Raw genomic sequence first — 25,434 nt, 5'->3', positions numbered from 1 at the left:
TTAAGGCTTTCAAATAAGTCTTTGTCAAGTCAACATTCCAAGTTGATCTTGATAAACTGCTTTTCTAATTACAAACAACAGTTATATGAATGTATTTGATATTTTCAAATTGTCCTTCCCATCCAAATTCAGTAATTAAATCAGATGAAATAATTCTCAATTTAATTCAGAATGGCGCACAATCCTGCTGCTAAATGTGAATGCATTTGTCCATTTTTAAACTTTAAGGCTTTCAAATAAGTCTTTGTCAAGTCAACATTCCAAGTTGATCTTGATAAACTGCTTTTCTAATTACAAACAACAGTTATATGAATGTATTTGATATTTTCAAATTGTCGTTCCCATCCAAATTCAGTAATTAAATCAGATGAAATAATTCTCAATTTAATTCAGAATGGCGCACAATCCTGCTGCTAAATGTAGATGTAACAAAACAATTCCTCAATGGCGAAATTGAATGGATCTTCTCTATTAAGTGTGGAGTGCATCTTATTGTACTTAATGTAGTGAACATGATGGAGATGGAGAGGAAAACAACTCCTGGACTGCGTTCAAACACCTCTGTTTACTTTTCCTCCCTGCTACTGATTACTTCTGGTACTGAGTGTGTGTTTGCATATGTGTGTGTGTGTGCGTGTCTGCAGTCCTATCAGATACAGCTCGTGCTCAGCGAGACCAAAGGCAGGTGGGTGGGGACAAGTTTCTGATGGACAGATAGCCCAGTGCAAACGGCTGGCTGATAATTCGCTGATATGCCGTTTCATGTGCCACCGGTTAGATTTGTTTACCATATTTCCTGTTTCCAACTGTCCCCTCCCCATCTGCTTACAAAGACCTCACTAGAATACTGTCCTCTTCGAGTGGTAATGGACTTCCTCTAGAAGCGGACGAGTCTTTTAAAGTACAATTGAGGAACTACAGAAGGGAGGTGAAAGGGAAAAAATCCACTCTTTACAATTTTAAACACTTGCGTCAGAGGTTAATTGCCTCTAAATGTCAGTAATTAGTCTAATGAAGACCTGCGTTTGGTTCCATGCTGGTGTGCATGTGTGCCAGGATCTAGATGGGCATCTTTAACGCGGCAACGGGCCGAGTGAGTGAAGGGGCAAGATGACCCCTTTGTCCTTTTGTGCTATGATAAATGACCGTCTCCTCCTCTGTGCGTTTTGTCAGTTTCGGCGCAGTTGAGTCGATACCTTCACCTTGACAAGGAAACTTTGTGATTTATCAGGGCCGCCGGCCAATCAACAGGCCGGGAGCTCGGAGCCCTTGGAGAGCCCGAGAGCACGCTGTGGTCAAAGTCTCGGGGAGCCGAATGGGGCGACGTTGTCACCAGCGTGATAGACAAATGAGTCTCGTTAGAAGTGGCCAAAAAGCGAGTAGGGGTCTTGAGACGGAGTGAAAAAAGCGAGAAATAGAAAGCAAAAAAACACTTGACTTGTACTAATAACAGAAAGAGTCCAGAGCGGTCACGGCGGGTTAAAAGACGGAGCACCCTGTCACGCCGCAGGTTTGGAAATTAGCAAATAATGTTCCCGAGTCCTGATAAATGTCTGACAGGGCTCCCTCGCAAATCATTTTTTAACATTTTGATGCATGTCTACAATCCCTTCGGAGGAAAGGAATAGTTTACTGGCCCTCGAATGTGCCGTGACAAATGAAGGCCGGTAAGTATACGATTCCTGTATGAAGTATAGTTCATTTTCGCCAATTCTGGTAAATGAGTGTCGCTGATTAGGACAAATAGTCTGGAAGGGTGATAGCTCCTGCCGTACGTCTCTATTCCTCTCTCTCTTTCTCTCCCCAGCCTCCAGTGGAGTGTTAAGGTCGTGGTCACCAGTGACCATGCCTAAATAGAAAGCAATAGCTTTGATGCAATTAGAGTCCGACGTTGAGCTTTATTTATGACTGATGTCATTGTTTGGAATCGTTTGTAAAAGCGTTCAGGAGGCCTGCATCCGTTAAAGTGTCTATTAGAGCCGGAGAGCTCACATACATATATATCTTAATTTATATCTCTCACTTTCCCCTTGTTAGGAGCCAAAGGAGATCATTGCTGCCTCCAAATTTGGGTCATAGAGACAGACGGAAAGTATTTCCACGCACATTCTGTCATTCCAATTTTGTTGATAGGGATGTTCCAGCTTATTTTTAAGGTACTTTTGAGACCGAGTCTCCCAAAAAGGTTCAGTGACAGCAGCTGAAGGCATAATTCAAAATCAATTTGTATTTGTCTATTAAAAAATATGTAGATATAAAAAGTTGTATTTTTATTTTATTGTGTACTTAAAACATATGAAATATATACTATATTCATAATTAGATAGATATACAGTACATAAAAAGTTATATTTATATTATATTGTGTACTTAAAATATATGAGATAGATATAATAATAGTTTAGATTTATTATTTTTTTTATTAAATTACACATATAAAATATATATCCTATTCTTGCCCAAATTCCTGTTTCAAAAGAAAATATATCAACAAGAAAAAATTGCACTCATCAAGCCATTTCATGAGGAATTTAAAGCGAACATCTGGATAGGGTTTTTAAAATAGCCAGATCAGCTAAAGAGAGCATTTGAGAGTTGAGAGCTATTGGCAAAGGGACAAACACAGCCATCCTGCTTTGATCCCCCCCCCCCCCTTTTTATGGACCCTTCTGACAAGCTGTTCCATGCCAGACCTGATCAATGGATAACCAATACAGGTATCAGATGGTGCAGCAGTGGCCTTGTGTTAACAAAAGACACGATCGTACAAACATACAAGGTTAAAGCTGAAAAAATAACAGAACACACAGATCTTTGAAGGATACAAAGAGATGCAGACTCAATAAACCACTGTAGTGTTTCCTTTTAAATGAAGACACTAACGGCCTGGAGCTGTAAATAGGCCTAACACACACACACACACACAGAGACACATGCGGTAGATCTGAGTGTTAATGGACGGCTATTGAATAACACATTGTTTTAGGCCCAGTTCTGGCAGCTCATAAACTACCGAGACCCTCTGTTTGCGTAACCTTACGGGATGCCGATAACCCATCATAGGCCCTCTTTAATGTCCCCAGGTCTTGGTGGATCTCTGCGGCGTGTTTAGTTTCACTGCTGTTTAGCTGTGTAAGTGTGAGAGGTGTTGGAGAGTACCGGAGGACATTAGGAGCCCTGAGTCTGAGCAGAGTAATTTGTTTAAAGAGCATTGACCTCTGAGACAGGCGGCTTGTGTTGGCGGTGATGGAGGAGAATTATCGACTCTTAAAGTAGCACAGCACTCTGACAGGCGATTGCCGCCACATCTGAGCGATCACGAAGGACCTTTTACAACACCTTCAGCACTGACACAATTGCAGGGCGATGAAGCTTTCTGGGGGAATCTCACAAAAAGCCATCATGCCATACTGTATGTGTGTGTGTATATATATATATATATATATATATATATATATATATATATATATATTTATTTATTTTTTTATAAACTTCCTAAATATGCATTTTAAAAAAGCAATTTCAGGCACAGTACATGACACAGCATACATCACTCAACAGATGGTTGCTCTAAGCTAGTAATGATACAGCCCATATCTGAATGTACTACGCCCCTGCAAAATGAGACCACAGCACTGTATTTAACTGGCCGTGATGTATCAGATGTGAGCGAGGGTGTGTCTGACTCAGAAACAAGAGGGTGGTCAGCATGAAATGTTGTAGTGTCCAACAAAAACTCTGTTTGTACCTTTGTTTTCTTAATGACTTTGTAAAATATCCAGCCTTTACACAATTTAGCAAATATACAGAGAGAGAGAGAGAGAGAGAGAGAGAGAGAGAGAAAGCAATAACTAGTAAAGGCTTTTAGCATTTCCAGTTCAAAGCATCTGTTTATGAACTAATTACAGGCATAAACTTGAGCAATTTGTTTCGATCGATAGCACTTACAAAGGTTCAAGAAGTGAAAATAGGAGAAGAGAAGAAAAAAAAACAGAAATATAGAATGAACTAAAAGAAAATAATCATAATTACAACAACTGTTTTTGATATGGTTGCGTGTTTAAGAACAGTCATTAATAAATATGCTTTGAAGGGGAATTTAATTGACTTGAAATGTCAACCAGTTTAATAAAGCCTTATAACAGCATGAACTGAATCCAGTCTAGCGTGTGTGTGTGTGCTCTGATTTGCTTGTCATTTGTGACCTCAGAGAGGGAGGTGAGGCATTATGGGGATTGGAGTTCAGAAGATGAGAGGGACGGGGCGTGTAGTCTGTGACTTCCCTTCTTTAATTTGAGGGGATAATTAAGTAAGTCCTCAAAATCTCCGCCTGTAATTATATCTCCTCACTGATGAGCAGGAACAAGGATCAGTGAGGGAAAACAAACAACAAACATCTCATGAAGACAGGGGAAGGTGGGGGTGACAGACGCTGGTTTGTCTTCTATAATAGCCTCCAGTAAACTTTGAGTATAGGCAATATATTTATACAGTATAAACATCTATCTATCTATCTATCTATATATATATATATATATATATATATATATATATATATATATATATATATATATATACTGTATATATACTGTATAGATAAACTATATTTACAGTACTTAATGCATAAACTGTTAACATGATGACAGACAGATAGATAGATAGATAGATAGATAGATAGATAGATAGATAGATAGATAGATAGATAGATAGATAGATAGATAGATAGATAGATTTTACTAAGGTCAGAAACTATGGTTACCACGGTCAGTTTTTGTTAGGGTTGATGATGTACATGTTGGTCAAAACATTATAATGTGCGCTGAATTTGACACAGAGTCCCTATTTTTTTTTGCTTTTTTTTTTGTCCCTGAGTCTCTGTGGCTTTAACGATGGCAGACATTAATGTCTGAGCAGGTCTGGCATTAGCCGGCCCCGTGCTCTCGGGTTTCATTATCGCAGGGGCTCGTTGGCCTCTGCCCTGCCCCTGCTGAGAGGGTTAAATGTAGGAGGAAGAATCGGCCCACAGCCTCTGTGGGGCTGAGATGGGGAACAGCTGCCTGGGGGGACCGGGGCCCCTTCCTCACCTCCCTCTCTCTCCCTCTCGGCCTTGACATTCCTGAGTGTGAGAGTAATTCCTGATGATTATCTCATTGTCCTACTCAATTTGGGATCAGACACACTGCTTCCAGGTCAAACACGGTGTGACCGTGTAACCTCTAGTATCAGCTGTACCGAGGGAGAGATTACGCTCATCTAAGACCACATAAAAACACAAGCGGGCCCAAAATCCGCACAAAGCACAACCTTGTGAGCTGGTCACACATAGGTACGCACACATGAGTAACCTGGGTGACAAGAAACACTAGTGTTTTTGTGCAAAGTAGAGGACAGCGTGCAGGAGAAAGGGGTCGGAAAAGTGTTGTCAGGGTTTGAGATTAACTGGAGTTGGCAGCTGCCCCCAACTCCATTGCCTTGCCTTAGATGGAGGAGATATTGGGTTACAGAGGCATGCATCCCACACCGGATGGGGTTCAGCACTTAACGATGGAGCCAAAGATGTGAGAGAACCAACTGGAACTCACCTGTATACACAAATCGCCCCGGTGCACCTTTGCAGAACTGCTTGGACTTGTAGGACAAGGTGACCTCTACGACGCCCGGGATGTGTCTCGGAGGGGTCTGCACTCGGATGGCATGGGGCGTAATGAGCTACGAGAGACAATGGGTAAAGTTGGTTAGGACCATGCAAACTGCACCAATTGCTGCACTGATTTGAACAACTGGCATCCAATGAAAATATTTAACCAATGAGCACCAGTGTTTCTCTAATTGCCAAGTAGCCTGTCAGGTAGAAACTATACCCTTTAAAACACACAAAAAACTCTTCAAAAAATGTTTCTTGTTGTTTGAGGGGTTTTACTTAGACAGCTCAGAAATACGGCATTACCAGACAGTGGGCAAACTAGGTTAGGACCCTGCCAATTGTTGCACAAATTCGAACGCCTGAATCGTACATTAACCTGTCAAGGAGAAGCTATTCAAAACCGAACTGCAAACTTTCTTCATTTTTCTTTTCCTCGCTTTAGAGTTAATGTCAGCAAACAGACCTTGGATTACACTGAGCCAAGGAAAGGCCAAGGGGCAGGAGTCCTGCTAAAATCACCTCCATATGTCTTTCCTTCACTGTTTTCCTTGCTTTCCCTGGCTTGTTTTTCCCCCTCTGAGATATTTCACCCCTAATTGTTCAATTGTTTTGAAAGACCTCACGGTTCGGCAAGGAACGCAGCGGAGCCCTCTGTGGACTTATTGTGGGGCTGTTTAGCATGCAGTTTGTTTATCTAACTCCTTATCTGCTCTTGTGATTAGACTTGGAAAATAAAAATAATAAAATAAAATTGAATAAACAAACGCTGATTGGCTCGTTGAGGCTCCAACCGGCAAATATATGCCAGACAGTTTTATCAACTCATAAAGGAACATACTAACCTGAAGTCTTTATTAGCTCCGAACTAATTACGACGCAGCTTCGGCATCCCTTTAGTTCACTCTTATTTATATGTTTATGTGGCGTGAAATGAACAAAAAGTAAATGTAAAAAGACAATAAAACGGACGCCAGCGTAATTGCATTAAACCAGTAGAAGCAGGGCTTCATAAACTGTGCATAATCACAGTTTTCACGTAATCACTTTTTATAGAATCTAATGAAGTTCATTAGAAGGCTGTTACAGAAACAAATGGCTGGGTAAATATCTCATTCACAATAAAATGGTTTTATGTCAAAGTCTTACCTCACTCCATACTAGCATGGTGCCAAACACGACCTGTAGTCCATCGAAGAAGTTATCGCCAATGATGATGACCGTGGCTCCTCCAGTAGTCCAACCTTCACTGGGGCTAATGGCCTTTATGCACGGGGTAGCTGCTTATAACAGGACAAAAAGCACAACTCTCAGGATCCCGCTTTTGTACAGACACACGCTAGCCACATGCAGATCATTCTCACGCTGAGGATAATCAATCCCTAAAGTAAACAAAGCATGAATGATTTGGGCCACGTAAAGACAAAAGGCCTGCTTTGTGCATCAAACCTTCCGTGTAGAAATCAGCCATTAAACTGTTCGCTAACACAATGAGAGGGAAAAGAAAACATCGACTGATGTGCCTAGTGCCCATTTAGCAGATAAACCGCCGTACGGATACGTTAGACCAAATGCTGCCATTACTGATGATTAAGCACTGTGCACGCTAGGACTGTAGATTTATCTGTCTGGTTTTCACAGATCTGAGATTAGTCAATCAAAAGGTTGTGGAGCAAAGCACGGGCAGAGAGCGCAAAAAAGCGGGGTTTCGATTTTTCATGCATCCTCTAATTGGGTCGAGCCTTTTCATCCGCAAACTTTGCATTTGGTTTACAAACTTCCAACCCTTTCTCAATCTCCCTGGGTCTCTTATCTTTTGGTAATGAGTTCTTTGTGGGGTCTTTAAAATCAGATTTTAGAGAAGATGAGATGGGATTTGTAGGTTTACGATTTAAATCGGCAAGCTATCATGCTAATGCTGACGTATATGTGTTCTTAAATGAGAAAATGAGTTTGTGGCCTTGATTCCGCCTTTGTCGTGAAGTTAGCCAATGGCTTATTAGCGTACATTATTGTACTGCCCCCCTCCACCCCTGCGGAGTCGAGAGGTGCTATCACAGTTGTAAGCGGTCGGAGGCCCAGGGCGACTCGACCCCCCATTAACATCTTAGTGCTGCGCGCTTTGATCAGCTTTTCCACTTCACTCTGTTGACTCTGTTCCGCCACCCCCTCCAAAGCACCTTTTGAATACGAACTCCAGTGCAAAGAGAGCGCGGATACAACAACACGCCTCTAATACTGTCCAACAATTCAACTGCAACAGTAGCCCTTCACCTTGAGCTGTTTTCATTTTATTTTACAGCTTTCCCTGCCCACTCCCTTCATTTCTTTTCCAGGGAAAAAACAAAGGCATTGTGCTTTTAGATTTTAAAGTCTCAGGGAGGTTATTAATAATGCACAGAAGATGGCTGGCCTCTTTGGAAGCCCTCTCGGCTTAGAATCTTTCCCCTCCATTAAAAGTGTCTGACATCATTCTCATCATCCCACATACTCTGACATCATTTTATCACCAACAATATTCAATACGCCACTTATGCCAATACTAATGCTGGTCTCACAGTTGTTGTTTTTTATAATTATAATCCTATATATTATATATTACAAATATTTACAATTTATATAAATAAAACTATATTTAAAATGAAATGTGTTATTTATTTATATTATTTATATAATAGTTTTATAAATAAAAGTACATATTATAAATTATTATTCATTTAATTTGATATTAATATATTTTAAATAATTTGTTGATTAATATATTTAAGGAATAATTTAAAATGGGATGCTATATTATTGAGAAATATTAAAATCATATGACTATATAAAAATTCTTAAATGAAACATTTTAAAAAGGAGACCGCAAGGTCTCAATGATAATCTAGTCACTATATTTTCTTTGGGGTCCACAACTAGGAGACTTGTTTGCTTGTTTAATACTTCACAAGGTGAATAATAGAAGTCGTATCACTGGTCTGGGACATATTACATATTAAATACTTAAGGTTAGGGGTTGTTCATGTACTTCTTAAGCTCCACTAATAACACAATAAATGAAATATTTATGACCGTTACATGAGGTAAACCTGCAGGGTTAAGCCCTTATGTGTGCAGGTCTTTCTCTTTCTTGCCTCTCTGCTGTTCTGGCGGCTCTAGTTAATCAACATTAGGTATTGTTGTGTAGAACAGCCCAGACAAGGCAGCTTTCTTTGTTTGCCTTAATGTTGGACTAGTGGAGGTTATATTTACTCATTCCTCTCAGCTCCCAGAGCACCAGAAGCCCTGAGAACACACACACACACACACACACACACACACACACACTGGGAGCTTGCCCTTAACTAGAGCTGTTGACTTCATGCTAATAAGTTCATACAAATTTTCATTTCTGAGGCTTGGGAATGACATTTGCTTTTCTTAATTGCAGGCAGAGCGTTTGAAAGAGGATCAAGTCTCTAAAGACAGACAAGACTCCTCATAGGGACTGACCTTCATCAGCGCAACCAATTATAGCAAATCATTCACCAAAAATTACAGTAAACAAATGTACTTTGTGTAGGTGAGCAGAAGGAAGGGAGTGCGTGCACGTGAGCATGTCTGCGCGTGTGTGTGAGGTGAGAACGGGCCCACGAGAGGGACAGTCTGGCAGCTGTGGTCTGAGATCACCACGCATTGCCTCGGAATTCGCAACGCTCCCCCCTCCATCCTAGAGAAAGGGCTGCCAGACCTCTCGCCCCTCCACCACGGAGCATTTGCATACATTCTGCGTGAATATAGAGAGGGAACATGTGTTGAATGGGAAGCATAAAGGAGTGAATTACACAGCCTGTGTTCATCAGCTAATGATATACGTGCGAAATGCACTCAAGCTGATGATGGAAACTGGAGAAAGCAGACATGGTCTATGGCGGCCCGGAGAGGCCAAGTTCAACACTCCACTAGGAAGTGACGGCAGGAACATGTTTTAACAAGGGAGAACAATTTAGCAGGGGATGTAGTTTGGTCTGTTAGCATACTAACATTACATGGACTATCCCACAATACATTTAATATTTTTTTTATTAGAACATATATAACACATATACAGTATATATATTATAATATAATTAATATAATAACAAATAATTATAAATTAATGTAATAATGTAATGTAATAATTCAAATGTTATATATATATATATATATATATATATATATATATATATCTGCAACAGATACTACATTTTTACACATATATTTCAATATGCTGATTGGATGCCACTCACATGCAAAATGATGAGATCGTGTGATTAAAAATATGGCATTCTATTGTTTGAAGTGTTTACTGTTGGGCCCGCTTGTGTTCATGTTATTGGGACTATAAATCAATGAAAGGTGGTAAAGTTCATAATAGCGTAATGACAAATGCTAAATTAAAAAAAAAATTGTATTGAAAGAAGGAATCTGCATGCATGTATGTATAAATGCATTGAATCATTTTTTGGTAGTTCTTTACGCTCAGAAAAATCGCTGGCATTGTTTCGACGGGCTTCCTCTGGCTGAAGTGGACGGTCAACAAGCAAGACTGTGTGTGTGTGTGTGTGTGTGTTTTCCCGTGTGTATTGTTTACAGAACACCACAGTGTCTTGGTGTGAAGCTTTAATCAGACTTGAGTCGTCTTCCGTGGCAACATGGCGGCCGGCGTGTTTGTCACCTTCTTTGCTGCACTCCCCAATATTGAAGCACTCTAACAGGTCCCATCCTGCCTGCTGCAACCTTCCTTTGTTCCAGCGCGTAAAATGTCTTGTAATTGTGTAGGGGATGTCCAGATGGCAGGCTGATCCCGGCGCTGATGGGATTAGAGCTCTTACCTCACGTCGGCCCATCTGTCCTCTCTAACTGGCTACGGCCTCACAGACGCCGACCGCTCGTCTTTATTGCATAAACCTAACAACATTACCGCCACTTGGTATGCAAATCAACCCGAAGCTGTAGGCCCAGACCGGAGGGGGTGCGTGCACCGCAAGAGAGACTTTCTTTTGCTTGCACTAAATGTCTTCCTCCTCTTTTCTGTCTTGTGCATCGCTATATTCGCAGAACCAACGCTAGGCGGTTTCCAAATCTGGGAATATGTGCTTTTGGACAAGGGAGGGGGTTGTCGATTGTGTATGTTGTGTCTGGCTATGCGCAGATGGGGCTGTTTTGGATGCGAGCGCGTGCGCACGTTCGCGCCTGTGTGAATTCGTACATATGTTTCTGCATGGCGTATCTAAATGGCGCTAATGCAAAAGAAACCATCATATAGTGTGCGCTCGCCTCTTTCTCCTCCCCCAGGTTTCTTTCTCCAGCTGTAAATAATGAAAGGGGCTCATGTGCTCGGAGAGCACGGCAACGGTGAGGGTCCGCTGGGCCATGCGAGAGGGGATTACTTTAAGTTGAAGATCAGAAGGCAGAGTAAATTCACTGTCCGGGAAAATTCGCCTGAATTAGATGATTAGATAAAAGTGTGAGAGGAAAGGAGAAACGGTAGGACCTCCCTGTGGCTGCTTTCGAGCTCTCTCGGCTTGCATTTATCACTTTCAAGAATGTGTTTCTAATCTAAACCACCCTGTATCTGCGGCACAGGCCCGGACTTGACCGTAAATATGGATGAATTTTTATTTTATGACTATATATCCTGTATATGTGTGCTAGGAGCTCTTCTAGACCAGTATGGAAAGAGATGACAGGTCGAACCTTTCTCATATTTCCTTCTCAGCCGAATGATAAGTCTTAAATGTTCTCCCGAGTTTAAAGAAGTGATTAAACGCCAAGTTCAGCAACTGTCAGATGCTAGGAAACTCTTTCTTTCTGTTTAACAGCCCCCTGGTTGCCCTTAAAGGGCCAGATATTAGACAGGTAGCTGTAATATTCACTACAGCGCAAATTTGCCATCAGGGGCGGGTGAAACAGCAGGTAACTAAGTGGTGAGAGCGTACGTCTGCGAGGCCGGTGGGTGTTTAAGGAGAAGGTGAGCTTTTAAAACAGTCGGAAATTTAAAGGAGTTGTCAGGAATATCGCCACCACTTGTTACAGTGCTGTCAGAATTCACCACGAGAGGGAACGGATTCATTTAAATTTGACCGTGAATATCGTATGCAAGGCCTAACGATAGAAAGTTTTGATGAAAACGATAAAAATCACAAATCTAAAACATACTTTTCCGTGCACAATAAAACCACTGAAATCCGAACTATACGATGGTTGTAAACACAGTAATGGAAGCTTAGAAAAAGATTTACAATAAAAACGGCTCTGCAAACCGAGCTTTGATGAAGGATAGCCTTGGCAGTGTTTGGGTTGGGCCGTGTTTTTTCTTTCTTTCTCCCCCTCTGTCTCACGGGACTCAAGCAGACGAGGGGAGAGGCCTCAACCTTCTTAATTGCTCTCCTAATTAAAGGCGGTTGCTAAGGAAAACACACCTACTATCAAGCGACTACAGCGGAGAGACAAACAATACGTCAGCATACCAAACACTAGAGTGCTCAGGGCACAAACGTTCAATTACGCTACTTCTGTACTGCGTTTCACCGACGTTAATGCAAGAAGCCGGGAAATAGAAAACAAATATTTTTGGCTTGGTTTTTTGTCTCACACGAGTAGGGATTTGATGCGATTTCTCTTGCATCATTAAATATTACTGGCGCTTTGGTTGATATGGTAATTACGGACTGATTAAGACAAAGAAAATACTAATGTTATGCTTTTAAATGAGCAGAGATTATGTTATTAGATTGTGTTTTAATGCTTAGCCCAGAGATTTGAGTACTGAAGTAGAGTGATCAAAACCAGCTCAGTCTAACAAAGCAGCAAAATCTGAATTTTACCATCCAGTGACTTGCTTTATACCTTTAAGAAGCGAAAAACTCCTTGTATAAAGGTACAGTGTTAATTAAAACCAAGCCCGGATGAAATCTGAATTTGAATATTCATGGTAAAATGCAGACATGAAGGTATATTCAAATGAACCCATGAGATCAAAATCACACCACACTTGATTTAAGATATAATCTTCAGAATTATATAAAACAACTTTTGAACTATTGAAGAGACTTGAAAAACGTGGCCCCAAATCATTCATAAAAAATTGCTAAAACTCAAAAAAATGAGTACAGCAACATCAATAATAATATTAACGATAAAAATAGTAAATTAGTCAGGTAGCAACATAAAATCTAAACTGAAGTTTTCTAAAAGTACTATTCAGTGAACAGAGAAAGCATGGATATTATCTAAAAGATGAACTAGCCATGTTTCCTCTAAAGCTTCACTACTATGTTTTGTGGAAGGAGGGTGTGGATGACTAAAAAAATGTGCTAAAAATGTGAAAAAGGGAAAAGGGAAAGGCAGGAAAATAGAAGGAGAAAGTGAGAAAAGCTCAGCAAATAATAGTGTTATGGGAAATGTGCCTACCATTCTCCAGATAAGGAGTGGCCGTACCTTCTGAGGGGTCAAGGCGGCGGGCTCTTCTGCCGTGTTTTGAGTTGTTGTGGACGAACATGTTGTCCGACACGGCCAACACGTGACCATCCACATTAACCGTTGTCGATACAACGACCTGTGAAGAAAATGTAAGGATTGTTTGAAGGCATGTTCCATCTCTGGGCAATGTGTGACGATGAAGTTCATAGAGAAGTACTGCTTCACATTATTCATATGAAGAATTATGACTTGGTATGAATTGGTATTTAAAAATTAACCATCACAATCTAAATAATATTGAATATATTAAATATTATAAACTGAAAATTAAAATTTGCAGAAGATGTAAACTATTTTTGAATTCGGTATGATAGAGTTTGCAGAAATCCATTATTCCACATTAAAATCATGTTGCACATATTTTTCTTGCCAAAAAATATGAACTTGATGCAAAAAGACTCAACTAAATGAAACATTTGGCGTCCAAAAATATCAGTGCTGTTTTTTTTGTTTTGTTTTTTTTTTTACTTGAGGCCTTTCTGAGTACTTAAAGGCCAGAGAAACAACAAGGACAATTCTGAGGGGTTCTGCGGGGTCTTTATCAGAAACCGAGGCTCTTTTTTCAGCTCCCTCTTTGTTGTGGGTCTTATTTGCGAGAAAACGAACACAAAAAGCCTTTTGGCCTGTGGTGTCAACTCAACATGAGAGGAGGTCTCAGTACAGTTAGCGGATGAACCCAGCACCCCTCTGATCAGTAGGGTGCTTTGGACACGGACGCACACGCGCCACACACACCGCGTTCGTGGCTTTGTTTGTTTGACTTCTCTCCTCCGTACCAAAGAGGCTTTATTTTGAATGCTGACAACCGTGCGACCACTCCACACCTTCGAAACAATAACTGCAAACACATTTGCCTCGCTAAGCGCTGGAGCTTGAACCCGTGCCCATTGTTTATTTTCCAAGCCAAGCAGGAGGGAGCGAAACAAGGGAAAAGTTGCTCGCTTTTGCAGTCTTACTAGGTTTGGTGGAACTGCTCCCCGCGGGCTTCACATTATTAAAACAATAAGTTATATCACTATAATCCGAAAAAAAGAGTCTGTTTTCACACCTTAAGCAACGAAAGATGACTTGCGCGGTTCAATACGCTTTTTGTAAGCTGGCACACCGTCTGACTGCTAATGACCCAGCCTGAAATCGAACAGGCTACTGTTAGCTACGGCTGAAATCTGCTTAGAAACTTCCAAATAAAGACGTTCACTTCAAATAATCAGATTAATGCGCACACATTTGACATGTTTGCAAATGGGTTTTGTACTTTTCCAAAAATGGAGTACACTAATTCTGGGTGTCAAACATGAAATTATATTCGCTTAATGAAGGTGAAAAATGTTTAACATCATCTACTTCTGGTCCTTGGACGCAATAGGTCATTGTATTTCTTTCTCCAAACGAACCGCCATGCAGGAATCGACTCTATATAAAGTACATTTAATTTCTCATTTGAAGAATATAATTAACCTTTGCAAGAAGGAGAGCTTCTTTTTTCCTATTTAAAGGAGACACTTGGGCGGTTACATGAGTGCGCGTGTTAGATAAAGGACGAGAGGCTTGTCTGAGAAGAACTAGCCAAGCCCTTGTCAATCAAAGAGAGGCCTCCATTCTGAAGCACTGTGGCTTTTTTTTCCACAAAAGGCTACAATTAGTATTTAATCTGCCACTTAAGGTGAACAGAAATATGTGTAGAGTCTCTCATCTGCTCCATCATCCATTAGCAGCCACTCAAACGCAGCCTCCGGCCCACAGATCGCTAGCTCACCCCATTACATTGATCTATAGATTTATTGATTAGCTGTTTTATCTTATTAGTCACAGCTTGAATAAGGGCTGTGATGGAGAAGGGTGGCAGATCCTCAAAAGAAAAAGAGAATTTGAGGAGAGCCCCTCTGGTAGCAGATGAGGGGGTTTTCTTTGTTTTTTGTTGATCTGTTTATTAAAGAGGGCTGCCCATACAGTTGCATTGAGAGAATGAAGGTCGTTTAACATCTGAATGAGGAGAGGGGTTCGAGGGGTGGGCTGCGGTGTTGTGGGGGGTCCGAGGTGGAAGTGGAGCAGTTACAATAATATTCCCTCTGTTACGTTCACAGTCAAGAGTCACAATAAGGATGGGACTTGAGACCTATTCACAACAAATAAGATGCAATTAATGTTCACAAACTATTTTTGCAATATCGAATCTCTTGGATAACATTTGGATATTGAAATGAATTATTTAGCATTGAACCAATTTAAAAACTGACCAAAAATCTGAATAGAAAATGCAAATAGTAAATAACATTTTAAAAGGTAATGATTCTAAATAAAATCGAATTGTAAAATAATTAAAATATGTGTATATTTTCCAAAAAATCATTTGGAATAAAAAAAAAAAACAGAACCAAAAATGGATAGATACTGTTTGTACTGTTTGGATACTGAAATTAATTATTTAGCATCAAAATAATTAAAAAATTGACCAAAAGTCTGGAAAATAAATAATGTAATAATAAATAAAATAATAATGATAAATAAAATATATATTATACATAAAAAAATTAATTATTAGATAAATAGTATTAATCATTAAACAAAATAAAAAATATTATTTTTAAACATAATAAAAAAAAATACTTGGATTGTGAAGAAAAACTAACTGAATGTAAAAACAAAAGATGGTGGTTACATGTTTCTAATTAGGTTCAGAAGCCTTTTTTTTGCACTAAATATAATTGCGGATGTCCGTCCTGTCAAAAAGACCTCAAGATGTATACTTCTCACAGGAAGAATAGAGGAAAAGACAGGACGACAGGAAAAAAAGAGAAGGAAAATGGAATGGCAAATGGGGGAAGACAGAGACCCCAAAAGCACGACCTTGCCATGAGATCATGGAGTAAGGAACATGAGTGAAATTTATTCTGGAGGTGGCATTTAGCTTAGCAGAGCAGAGTTTAAGGGTTAGCGCTGGAGGAGAGATGTCTTGTTAATGGACTCTGCTCACAGACTGACAGGCATCACGGCTTTGGGTCATTTATCTCACAGGCTGCTTTTGGTTGGAAAAGTGATGCTGTCATAAGCTCTCCCCGCAGGGTTCTTTAAATTATTTTGAGTAATAACACCACAATGTGGAGTGTAGAAGGAAATGTTTTGGTTGTGAGGGGTGATGTTTCCTTGAAGGAAGTTTTTAGGAGATAAGAACAGATTCCACAGGCAACGACTGATGGAGAAGAGAGAAGTCAGAGTGAGTGAATGAACACAAACGAGTGCTCTTTGAGGATACAGTGGCATTAGTATGGTTCTCCAAGTGATGCTGTCATAAGCTCTCCCCGCAGGGTTCTTTAAATTATTTTGAGTAATAACACCACAATGTGGAGTGTAGAAGGAGATGTTTTGGTTGTGAGGAGTGATGTTTCCTTGAAGGAAGTTTTTAGGAGATAAGAACAGATTCCACAGGCAACGACTGATGGAGAAGAGAGAAGTCAGAGTGAGTGAATGAACACAAACGAGTGCTCTTTGAGGATACAGTGGCATTAGTATGGTTCTCCACACACACACACACACACACACACACCTCCACCAGGTGCTGAGGCAGAGGAAGTGTAAATAGGTTGAAAACCCAGACATGCTGTTACAGCGAGAGAAAGAGAGGTCCAGTGGCTTTATTGTGGGGAGGCACATCCGTGGTGACGGATGTTTCTTTTACTCGGCGTGCAGACAGAAAGGACACTTCCTCTCACACCGGCTCTGACCTTCTGCTCTGGAAGCATGGATCAATATCAGTGAAGACACTTGACGTCCCAAAGCATGAAAAATGAAAGTTGTGCAAACGGCTGCACCACTGTTGCCTGCTCGATAATACATCTATATAACCACAAGTATATAAACACACATCCTCACAGCACTGGGTTAAGCGGAGCTGTCACACACACACACACACACACACATAATGAAGTCCAAGGCTGTGGCCTTTCTGTGTACTGGATCTAATAATGCCTTCTGTGATTGGATGGTACATCCATAAATGCATAAAAATAGTGTAGATATTTATAGCCTAGATACATTTGTGGAGTATAGAACTTTACATAAGGAAATATGTATAGAATGATAGAATTATGGAATGACAGAATGATAGATAAAATGATAAAATGATAGATAGATAGATAGATAGATAGATAGATAGATAGATAGATAGATAGATAGAGTACATACTGAGGTTTTATTTTTATGTGTATAACATTTTAAATGTGCTTCAGCAGAATTGCAGAATCGAAGCATCTCTGGAGGAGACAGTTCTGGCCTTCGACCGGGTCCAGGCAGGTCGTTTAAATATATCCACCAAGCGATACACCATACAGCTACCCCAGCAAGCCTGTTTTTAACATTAGGATGTGTGTGGAGAGAGAAAAAGAAAACATTACCTGGAATCTGCGCATGTCCCGTGGGTTTCCTGCATTCTTCAGGCAGTTCTGATTACACTTGAGGAAGAATTTCAAAAAGAATCTGCAAGAGAAGACAAAGAGAGGGAAAACTCCACGTTAGACAATCAATCCAGCACAAAACTGGGAGAAAACCGGCATGGAACAAATCAATATCACAAAATACAACCGTAGATTTCATAGCAGAGCGAGTCCAGGACGTCCACACGCAAAGGTGCGATCAAACCGACAGCTGGCTTCACCTTGTTTCTAGATAATTCCCCTCAGAGTAATGATCATTAGTGTTTTGTTCTTCACCCTCCCACGACCTCCCTGTCTCTCTGTTTATCTGTTTTTCAGTCTGTCCGTGTGGCTGACGCATCCAAATCCCACAGTTCCCCACAGAACCCATCTGCCCATCACTGACAGGAAGTCAGTTAATATTCCGCCCCCCTCTTTCCTCCCCTGTTCTACCCTGTAATTAAGGCTTAACGTGCTCAATGGGGAGGTAAACCAGCACACCTGAGCCCTGCTCATCACAGACGAGGACCGGCGAACGGGGTAGGAGACCTAACGAGGTGAGAGCGGCCCGCAAACTTACAGTCCTGTTTGACAATTAGACACACCCCGCCACTGGGACAACAGCACCCGGTAATTATTGCGCAAATTACTAACTGCATAATCTGTTCGGCAAATGTCATGTGCGCAAGCCAGAGAAGGTCCCATCGGACGGGCCCTCGCACACGCACACCTCAAAAACGAAAACCTGCTGTTTTTAAGAGGTAAAGAGACACTTCAAGAGTCCTTCAAGCGAAGGAAGACGGATAAGAGGGCTTAAGGCAAGAGGAAGTCGAAGGCTCGTACAGCTGGTGCCACACTCCTCAGAACACAGGAAGTGGTTTGTTTAAGAGGAAGACCACTTGTAGAAAAAAACAAATATGGGAGAAATTGTCAGATGAGCCGATTGAGTTTTTGATAAATTGTTTTTTAAAGCCATTTGTTTGCAGCTATAGAGTGAGAAATGGATGGATGGATGGATGGAGGAAAGGATTGGCAGAACCATAGGTAGGTGAGTGGGTGGATGGATGGAAGGATGGATAGATGGATGGATGAAACAATAATAGATAGATAGATAGATAGATAGATAGATAGATAGATAGATAGATAGATAGATAGATAGATAGATAGATAGATAGATAGATAGATAGATAGATAGATAGATAGATAGATAGATAGATAGATATGGTCGCCGAGTGAGCTGACTTTTCCTAAAAGGGACAGCGGGTCGTCCAGAAATATCCAGCAGGTGGGAAATTTGTCTTTGTATATGGATGTCCATGTCCACCAATATTTACCTCAGCGTTTCAACCCTTGAGAGGCCGGACGTACGGTGTAAAGGTCCCTCGTTCTCTTGCTAGCATTCACGCTACAGCGTCATGCATTGCAGATTGTGTTCAGTATTGAGTTAACACATATATTTCACTGGGTAAACAGTGTATGTATGCAGGATGAAGTCTCTCATTCGGACTCTCCGATGGGACCACGAGTCGAGCAATATTTCACTGTGTGAAATGACATCTGCAACCCTGAACACCCCTCCACTTCCAATTCTCATTTATATACAGTCACCCTTTCCTCCCGACAGAGAGGGAATGTTTAGGATTGAGACAGATTGAGGAAAAGTAAGAGAAAGGCGAAGCAAGGGCCCCGAAGGTGGCCTTGGTAGTTTCAGAAAATTTTAGTGACTGGCGTCAATAAAAAGTGAATTTCAGCATCGCTGGGGTGGGCGTAAAGAAAGATAGCAGTCATAACGGCAAGACGAGGCCAAAAACGCGTCTGCCGTCATTAGAGCATTAGCTTTAATTGTGTACAGTGTGTGTATGGAAGTTGTTGGACAGGCCATTATCAGAATGAGTATTACGAGCTGTAATTCGCGGCCCCTGTCTTTATTTCCCCATAGAGCTGTAATGTTTCACAGCAGGTATCGGAGTAAATCAAGCCTGAAATATAGCCTTTATTTACCTCTCTCACTCGCTATCTCTCTCTCTCTCTCTCTCACTAGTTTTTTCTCACTCTATAGCCGCAAACAAATGGCTTCACACACATGTACACAGGTGGACACACTTGTGCTAACTCAAAGATTATTGCAAAGCACCCATTCAGAGGTTTGAAAGTGAGATGGACCGCATCAATTTCAATAGATACAGCAAAAACATGAAAAACCCTAGAGGTATATAAAACCCAGAATGCATTTGAAGTACACTTACAATGTGAGCTGTGGTACAAAAAAATATATTTATATTCATATATACAATTCCCTGTCATTATATAGTAAATTATATAAAAAGAAAATTAAATAACCTACTATAGCCAAACACGTTTACAATTAATGTCAAAGAAAATAATTAAATTAAATTAATTATAAACGAAATTGCAGGGTATTATCACCAACAGGCAAATGTATAAGTGTTCAAAAACACACACGCTCTCATTAAGACCGCATTCAGTGGTTGCGCACGTTCGCTTGGGGTCTGTTTACCTCCGAGTTTGATTAAGTGAATTTCCACAGCTTTCTGAGCACAATGATATTCAGCTGCTGTCCACAACAGCACCGTAATTTCATCTGAATTAGAGCAGTTTCACTTCTGCATGGGGATTGAGTAAATTAGTCCTTTGTGAAAAGGCAAGCAATTACGGCCACACGGTTCTCTCTCCCTTTTGCTCTCTCTAAATGGCTCCAGAACTTTGCGGCGATGTTCGCGACCGTCGGAAATAAAGAAGGCAGTTAAATAGTCATTTAATGGAATATCAAGGAGAACGCAGCATTAGATGCTGGCAACGGAGAGCAAGGAAGGGAAGAAAAAATTAACTGCAATTATGTTTGATTAAAGCTATCCTTCTCAATAATCAGCATTTGTGACAGGACACAGGACTCTGGTGGCCCATGGATGCCATGGAGATGTTGAGCAATATTAAGGCCAATGAAGGGATATTAGCATAGCTAATTATGGAAGAGCTGTAGCAGGGAAAGGGGGCCTCTGTGTATTGTAACGCGCAAAATAATTGGCTGAGGCAGTTATCAATTACACAAGACACAAATTTGGTTGTCAGAGGGAAAAAAAGCAAAGCAGACATGTTTAATTTCACATCAGAGACCCTTCTTCCCTCGCTTTTGTTCTTCACCGGAGGCGTTCGACTGTTAGCTTCCACTGCAACTTGTCGACAAATCTGTGATAAAATGATCTGGCCGGCCGGCATGGAGTAATTAATACAACCTGTCCTTCACCGCAATTTCTGACCAGAGGGGCCGAATCCTTATGATGGTGGCGGACGAGTGCATGAGAGAGAGAGAGAGAGCGAGAGAGACAGAGAGATGATGGGGGCTTGTCGTTTGAAAGGACTTTGGCTTCACAGGCTGAGGTAATTGAGAGGAAAAAAGGGGTACGTTTCAAGCACATCAGCTCAATAACAGCCCTTAGCTCTTATCTTAACCCAAACCATCACTGGATCGTTTTCCTGCCCTCATTCAAAGGAGAAGCCCCCCTCTCAGCCTCTCCTTCACACTAATCCCACTTCATTCAGCACAAAAGACGCAAAAACAAATAAATGCAGGGGGCGATGCTTCTGTCCCATAACCCCCGTCATAATTGCCGGTAACGTTACGCTTGTCCATCATCTTTATGTATTACATTCAGTGCATTTTGTATCAGCAACAGCAGGAGCAAGTTAACTGCAGATGACAGCTACGACAAAAATTTAAGTATTATTGTTCTTTCATAGCTCAGATGCTGTTTAATCCGTGTATAATTCGATCATTCGTTTTTTGATTTAATATTGAAAGTAGAAAAATGACAAAATGACTCCTTTTTCGTTTTTTCGTTTTTTTTCCAAAAAACTCGAAACGAGAATTCAGCTTAAATTTTCGTTTTTCGTTCATGGGTGGAAAAATTTATAAACAGCTTGAATTTTTGATTTCTACATGTGGGTGGGAATTAAACGCCCCTTTCTGCTGATTGGTCAGCCGAAGATCAAACCGTGCCTTCATCAGTTCTTCTGTAGTATCACGCAGCAGAATAATAGTCCTCCACTGCTGCAGTTGTACGGATTCTTAACGCATTTATTGCAACTACATTTAATCTATTTTTCATCAAACAAACAGTCAAATGAATAGCTCGACACAACTCGTACCAGGGCAGAGTCTAGACAGGGCTTTCTTCTGTGTAGATATAAATTATATTCTTTGCATCAGCTGAGCATCTTTCTGGTGCAAGCCGCAAACATGAACCACAGGGAATACTCGTCTTTTAAAAGGCTTAATTTAGATTATTTTAACATTAAATGCATCATATAAGTCACTTTGGAATAAATCACAGTAGGCCTATGTATCTTGATAAAAAAAAGCGACTTTACAGTCTGGAAATACTTTAGGCTATAGCAAATTATTTCTCGGACCCCCTATCACTTTAAGAACCACTGGTCTACACAGAAGAAAGACCTGTCTAGACTCTGCCCCGGTACGAGTTGTGTCGAGCTATTTATTAGTCTGTTTGGTGAGAAAGATATGAAATTGATAAAATGGGTTATTAATCTGTACAACTGCAGCAGTGGAGGACTATTATTCTGTTGCGTGATACTGCAAAAGAACTGATGAAGGCACGGTTTGATCTTCGGCTGACCAATCAGCAGAAAGGGGTGTTTAATTCCCGCCCACATGTAGAAATCGAATATTCAAGCTGTTTATTCATTTTTCTACCCATGAACGAAAAACATAAATTTAAGCTGAATTCTCGTTTTTCGTTTTTTGGGGAAAAAAAATGAAAAAATGAAAAAGGAGCCGTTTTCTCATTTTCTACTTTCAATATTAAATCAAAAAAACTAATGATCGAATGATACACGGATTCTGTTTTAACAAACAAATAAAAAATGAATATCTTGTTTCAAAATTTAATTCAATGTTACTTGCCATTTCTTTGAAATTATTTGTAAAATTATTTATTGCAAATTCTCAATTTTTTTTTCCTGTGTTTGATTTACTTGTATATATATGAAATGATTTTCACTTAGAAATTGCTAGTAAATTTCACAAGTAAATACAAAATAATGGCAAGTAACTGAATTAAATGAGATTTTGAAGTAGAAAGTCTCGGGGTAAAATGGTATTTCGAAATATACTCAGAAATAGCATTTTCTTGTTAAATGTACTAATCTGTTTTATTAACAACTGAATATATGTTTCATACCGAATAATATATATATGTATATGATTGTATATGATCAAATGATTAATCGCAATTAATCACATACAAAATAAAAGTTTTTGTTTATATAATATATGTGTGTGTACTGTGTATATTTATTATGTACATATAAATACACACACATGCATGTATATATTTAAGAAAAATAAGTTATGTTTATATTTTAAATATATTTATATACAATATATTATATGAATATAAATATATACATGTAAATACATGTAAATATTTTCGAAATACATACTGTATGTGTGTGTATTTATATATACATATTAAATATACACAGTTCACATACATATATTATGTAAACAAAAACGGTTGTTTTGGATTCGATTAATCGTGATTAATCGTTTGACAGCACTAATAAATGATTAATCGCAATTAATCACATACAAAATAAAAGTTTTTGTTTATATAATATATGTGTGTGTACTGTGTATATTTATTATGTACATATAAATACACACACATGCATGTATATATTTAAGAAAAATAAGTTATGTTTATATTTTAAATATATTTATATACAATATATTATATGAATATAAATATATACATGTAAATACATGTAAATATTTTCGAAATACATACTGTATGTGTGTGTATTTATATATACATATTAAATATACACAGTTCACATACATATATTATGTAAACAAAAACGGTTGTTTTGGATTCGATTAATCGTGATTAATCGTTTGACAGCACTAATATATATATATATATATATATATTCTGTGTAGGAGAAAAAATCTGAAAATATCTTAATTTTTGTTTTAAAAAGATACTAAAAAGTTTTTATTTTGTTTATGGGACAATAATCAAGCAAGCTTTATTACCAAACAAACACAACAAAATGAACACAATGCAGTCCTTTATTCTGAAATATTTGATAGTTCCATAAATTATTGTATTGTGTTTGTTTTGTTGTCTTATATTTTCGTATTTAGACAAAAGATTGGAAAAAAAACTGCAACTGCTTTTCTTCCTGTCGTCCCAAGACAGATGAGTGGATGTAAAGAGAGGTAAAGAAATACAATGGCAGATGGGAGTGTGTGTGTGAGCGGTCAGTGTGGACACTAATTGCTGCTCAGGCGTTAATGGTTAGGGCACAGCTGTGTGACTCTGCTGAGTATTGATCACCAAGCAACTTTAGCTGATCAGACCCTAGCCAGCCAGACAATACAGAACACAGACACATACACCCACACTCGCGCACACACACACACACACACACTTACACGAGTACATTCTGCTGATTTCAGGTCCAGAAGCTGAGACGGTATACAGGTCAATACAGATCGCATTTCCAAAATGCACAAGCTCCTTGTGTCAGCTCTGACTTCTGATTGGCTGACGGGTCTGATTTTGTCTGATTGGTCCATGGCTGCATCTCATTTGACAGCGAGACGTTTTTCAAAACCTTTAACCTCAAGTATTGAACTTCGGTGAATAACTCTTCTACACCATTTCTGGAGTGCTATTTCTTTTCTAAGCGATCAGACTTAAACTTTACACTCGGCAGACAATAAAACAAACATAAAAATACCACAGACGTACACTTAAGGAGAAACCAGAGGAGCCCAAAATATCAAATAAACTTGAAGATGGCCACTTTAAACACCTAGCAACCACTGCCACAGCTGTGTACTACTGAAATCTACTTAAAGGGGTCATATGATGCGATTTCAATATTTCTTTCTCTTTGGAGTGTTACAAGCTCTTGGTGCATAAAGAAGATCTGTAAAGTTGCAAAGACTAAAGTCTCAAATCCAAAGAGATATTCTTTATAAAAGTTAAGAGTCAGCCACGCCTACCTAAAACGGCTCGTTCTAACACGCCCCCACATATCTACGTCACGATGTGGGAAGATTTACATAACGCCGCCCAAATATTCAAGCAAAGAAAGAAGGCGTAACTTTTATTCTTGCTGTAGTATTGTTGCCGCCGCCGCCGCCATGTCGTGATGGTGCTGTGTGATTCGTTGTGAAAGAGAAACTACTTTGTTTGGCCTTCCAAAAGAGGACGACATCGCTTCGTCATGCCTGGAGCTGATCCGTGCTGGTTGCTGAGGAAATACAACAACTTTGCGCTGTGGCAACTTTGCACGGCTTTCACCGTGGACGAAGCGGAGTCCAACCCGGGGTCATCACACATGTTTGCCGCAAGCCCTTCCTCGAATCCGTTCTCAAGCCCAAACTACTTTATTTGGCCTTCCAAAAATGGACACGACTAGAAATCAGTGGTTAAGTTGTATTTACAACGCAACTTATTCCAGAACACTTCAACCCAAATATTCAAATGTGTGCAGCACATTTTATGGAGGACTGTTTCCTGATCCTGGTAGAGTAGACTACAATGCCGGCTGTTCTGACTCACATACTGTAAGTACGTTTTTTATATTTAAAGAATTTGCCACTGATGATTAAAACGCGAGTTTTGGGCAGTGTAGAGTAGGGCTTGTTGTTTGTCATTTCTCAGATCACAAATGCAGACATGGTTTTATGTTTACGCGGCACGGCGCGATGCAACGCAATGCGTAAAAAGACAGTATAAGTTATTATAATCCATAATTATGTCCCCACTGGATGCAACGAATGCCGCGTTTATAATAGGTTTTCATGTTTTTGAATCATCGCTCCGGCCA

At 39.8% G+C, this 25,434-nt stretch overlaps 1 protein-coding gene across 10 annotated transcripts in view; it reads right to left on the bottom strand.

Annotated features, from left to right (window-relative positions):
• The window catches only part of LOC107553694 (transcription factor COE3), a 107,680-nt gene that overhangs the window by 18,331 nt on the left and 63,915 nt on the right, over positions 1 to 25,434 (bottom strand). For 4 of the 10 annotated variants that reach the window (XM_016235993.1, XM_016235999.1, XM_016236002.1 and 1 more), the window contains exons 7-10: positions 17,533 to 17,614; positions 13,073 to 13,217; positions 6,791 to 6,924; positions 5,583 to 5,709 (exon numbers count right to left, since the gene is read on the bottom strand). In XM_016235993.1, coding sequence (XP_016091479.1) covers positions 5,583 to 5,709; positions 6,791 to 6,924; positions 13,073 to 13,217; positions 17,533 to 17,614 — 488 coding nt within the window. The remainder of the gene's footprint in view (positions 1 to 5,582; positions 5,710 to 6,790; positions 6,925 to 13,072; positions 13,218 to 17,532; positions 17,615 to 25,434) is intronic. The other 6 variants (XM_016235997.1, XM_016235998.1, XM_016236001.1 and 3 more) reach the window with 3 other exon arrangements.

Source organism: Sinocyclocheilus grahami, unplaced genomic scaffold, assembly GCF_001515645.1.
Source record: "Sinocyclocheilus grahami isolate Dianchi unplaced genomic scaffold, SAMN03320097.WGS_v1.1 scaffold477.1, whole genome shotgun sequence".
Taxonomy (NCBI): Eukaryota; Metazoa; Chordata; class Actinopteri; order Cypriniformes; family Cyprinidae; genus Sinocyclocheilus; species Sinocyclocheilus grahami.
This window is presented reverse-complemented; position numbering and strand designations above follow the sequence as displayed.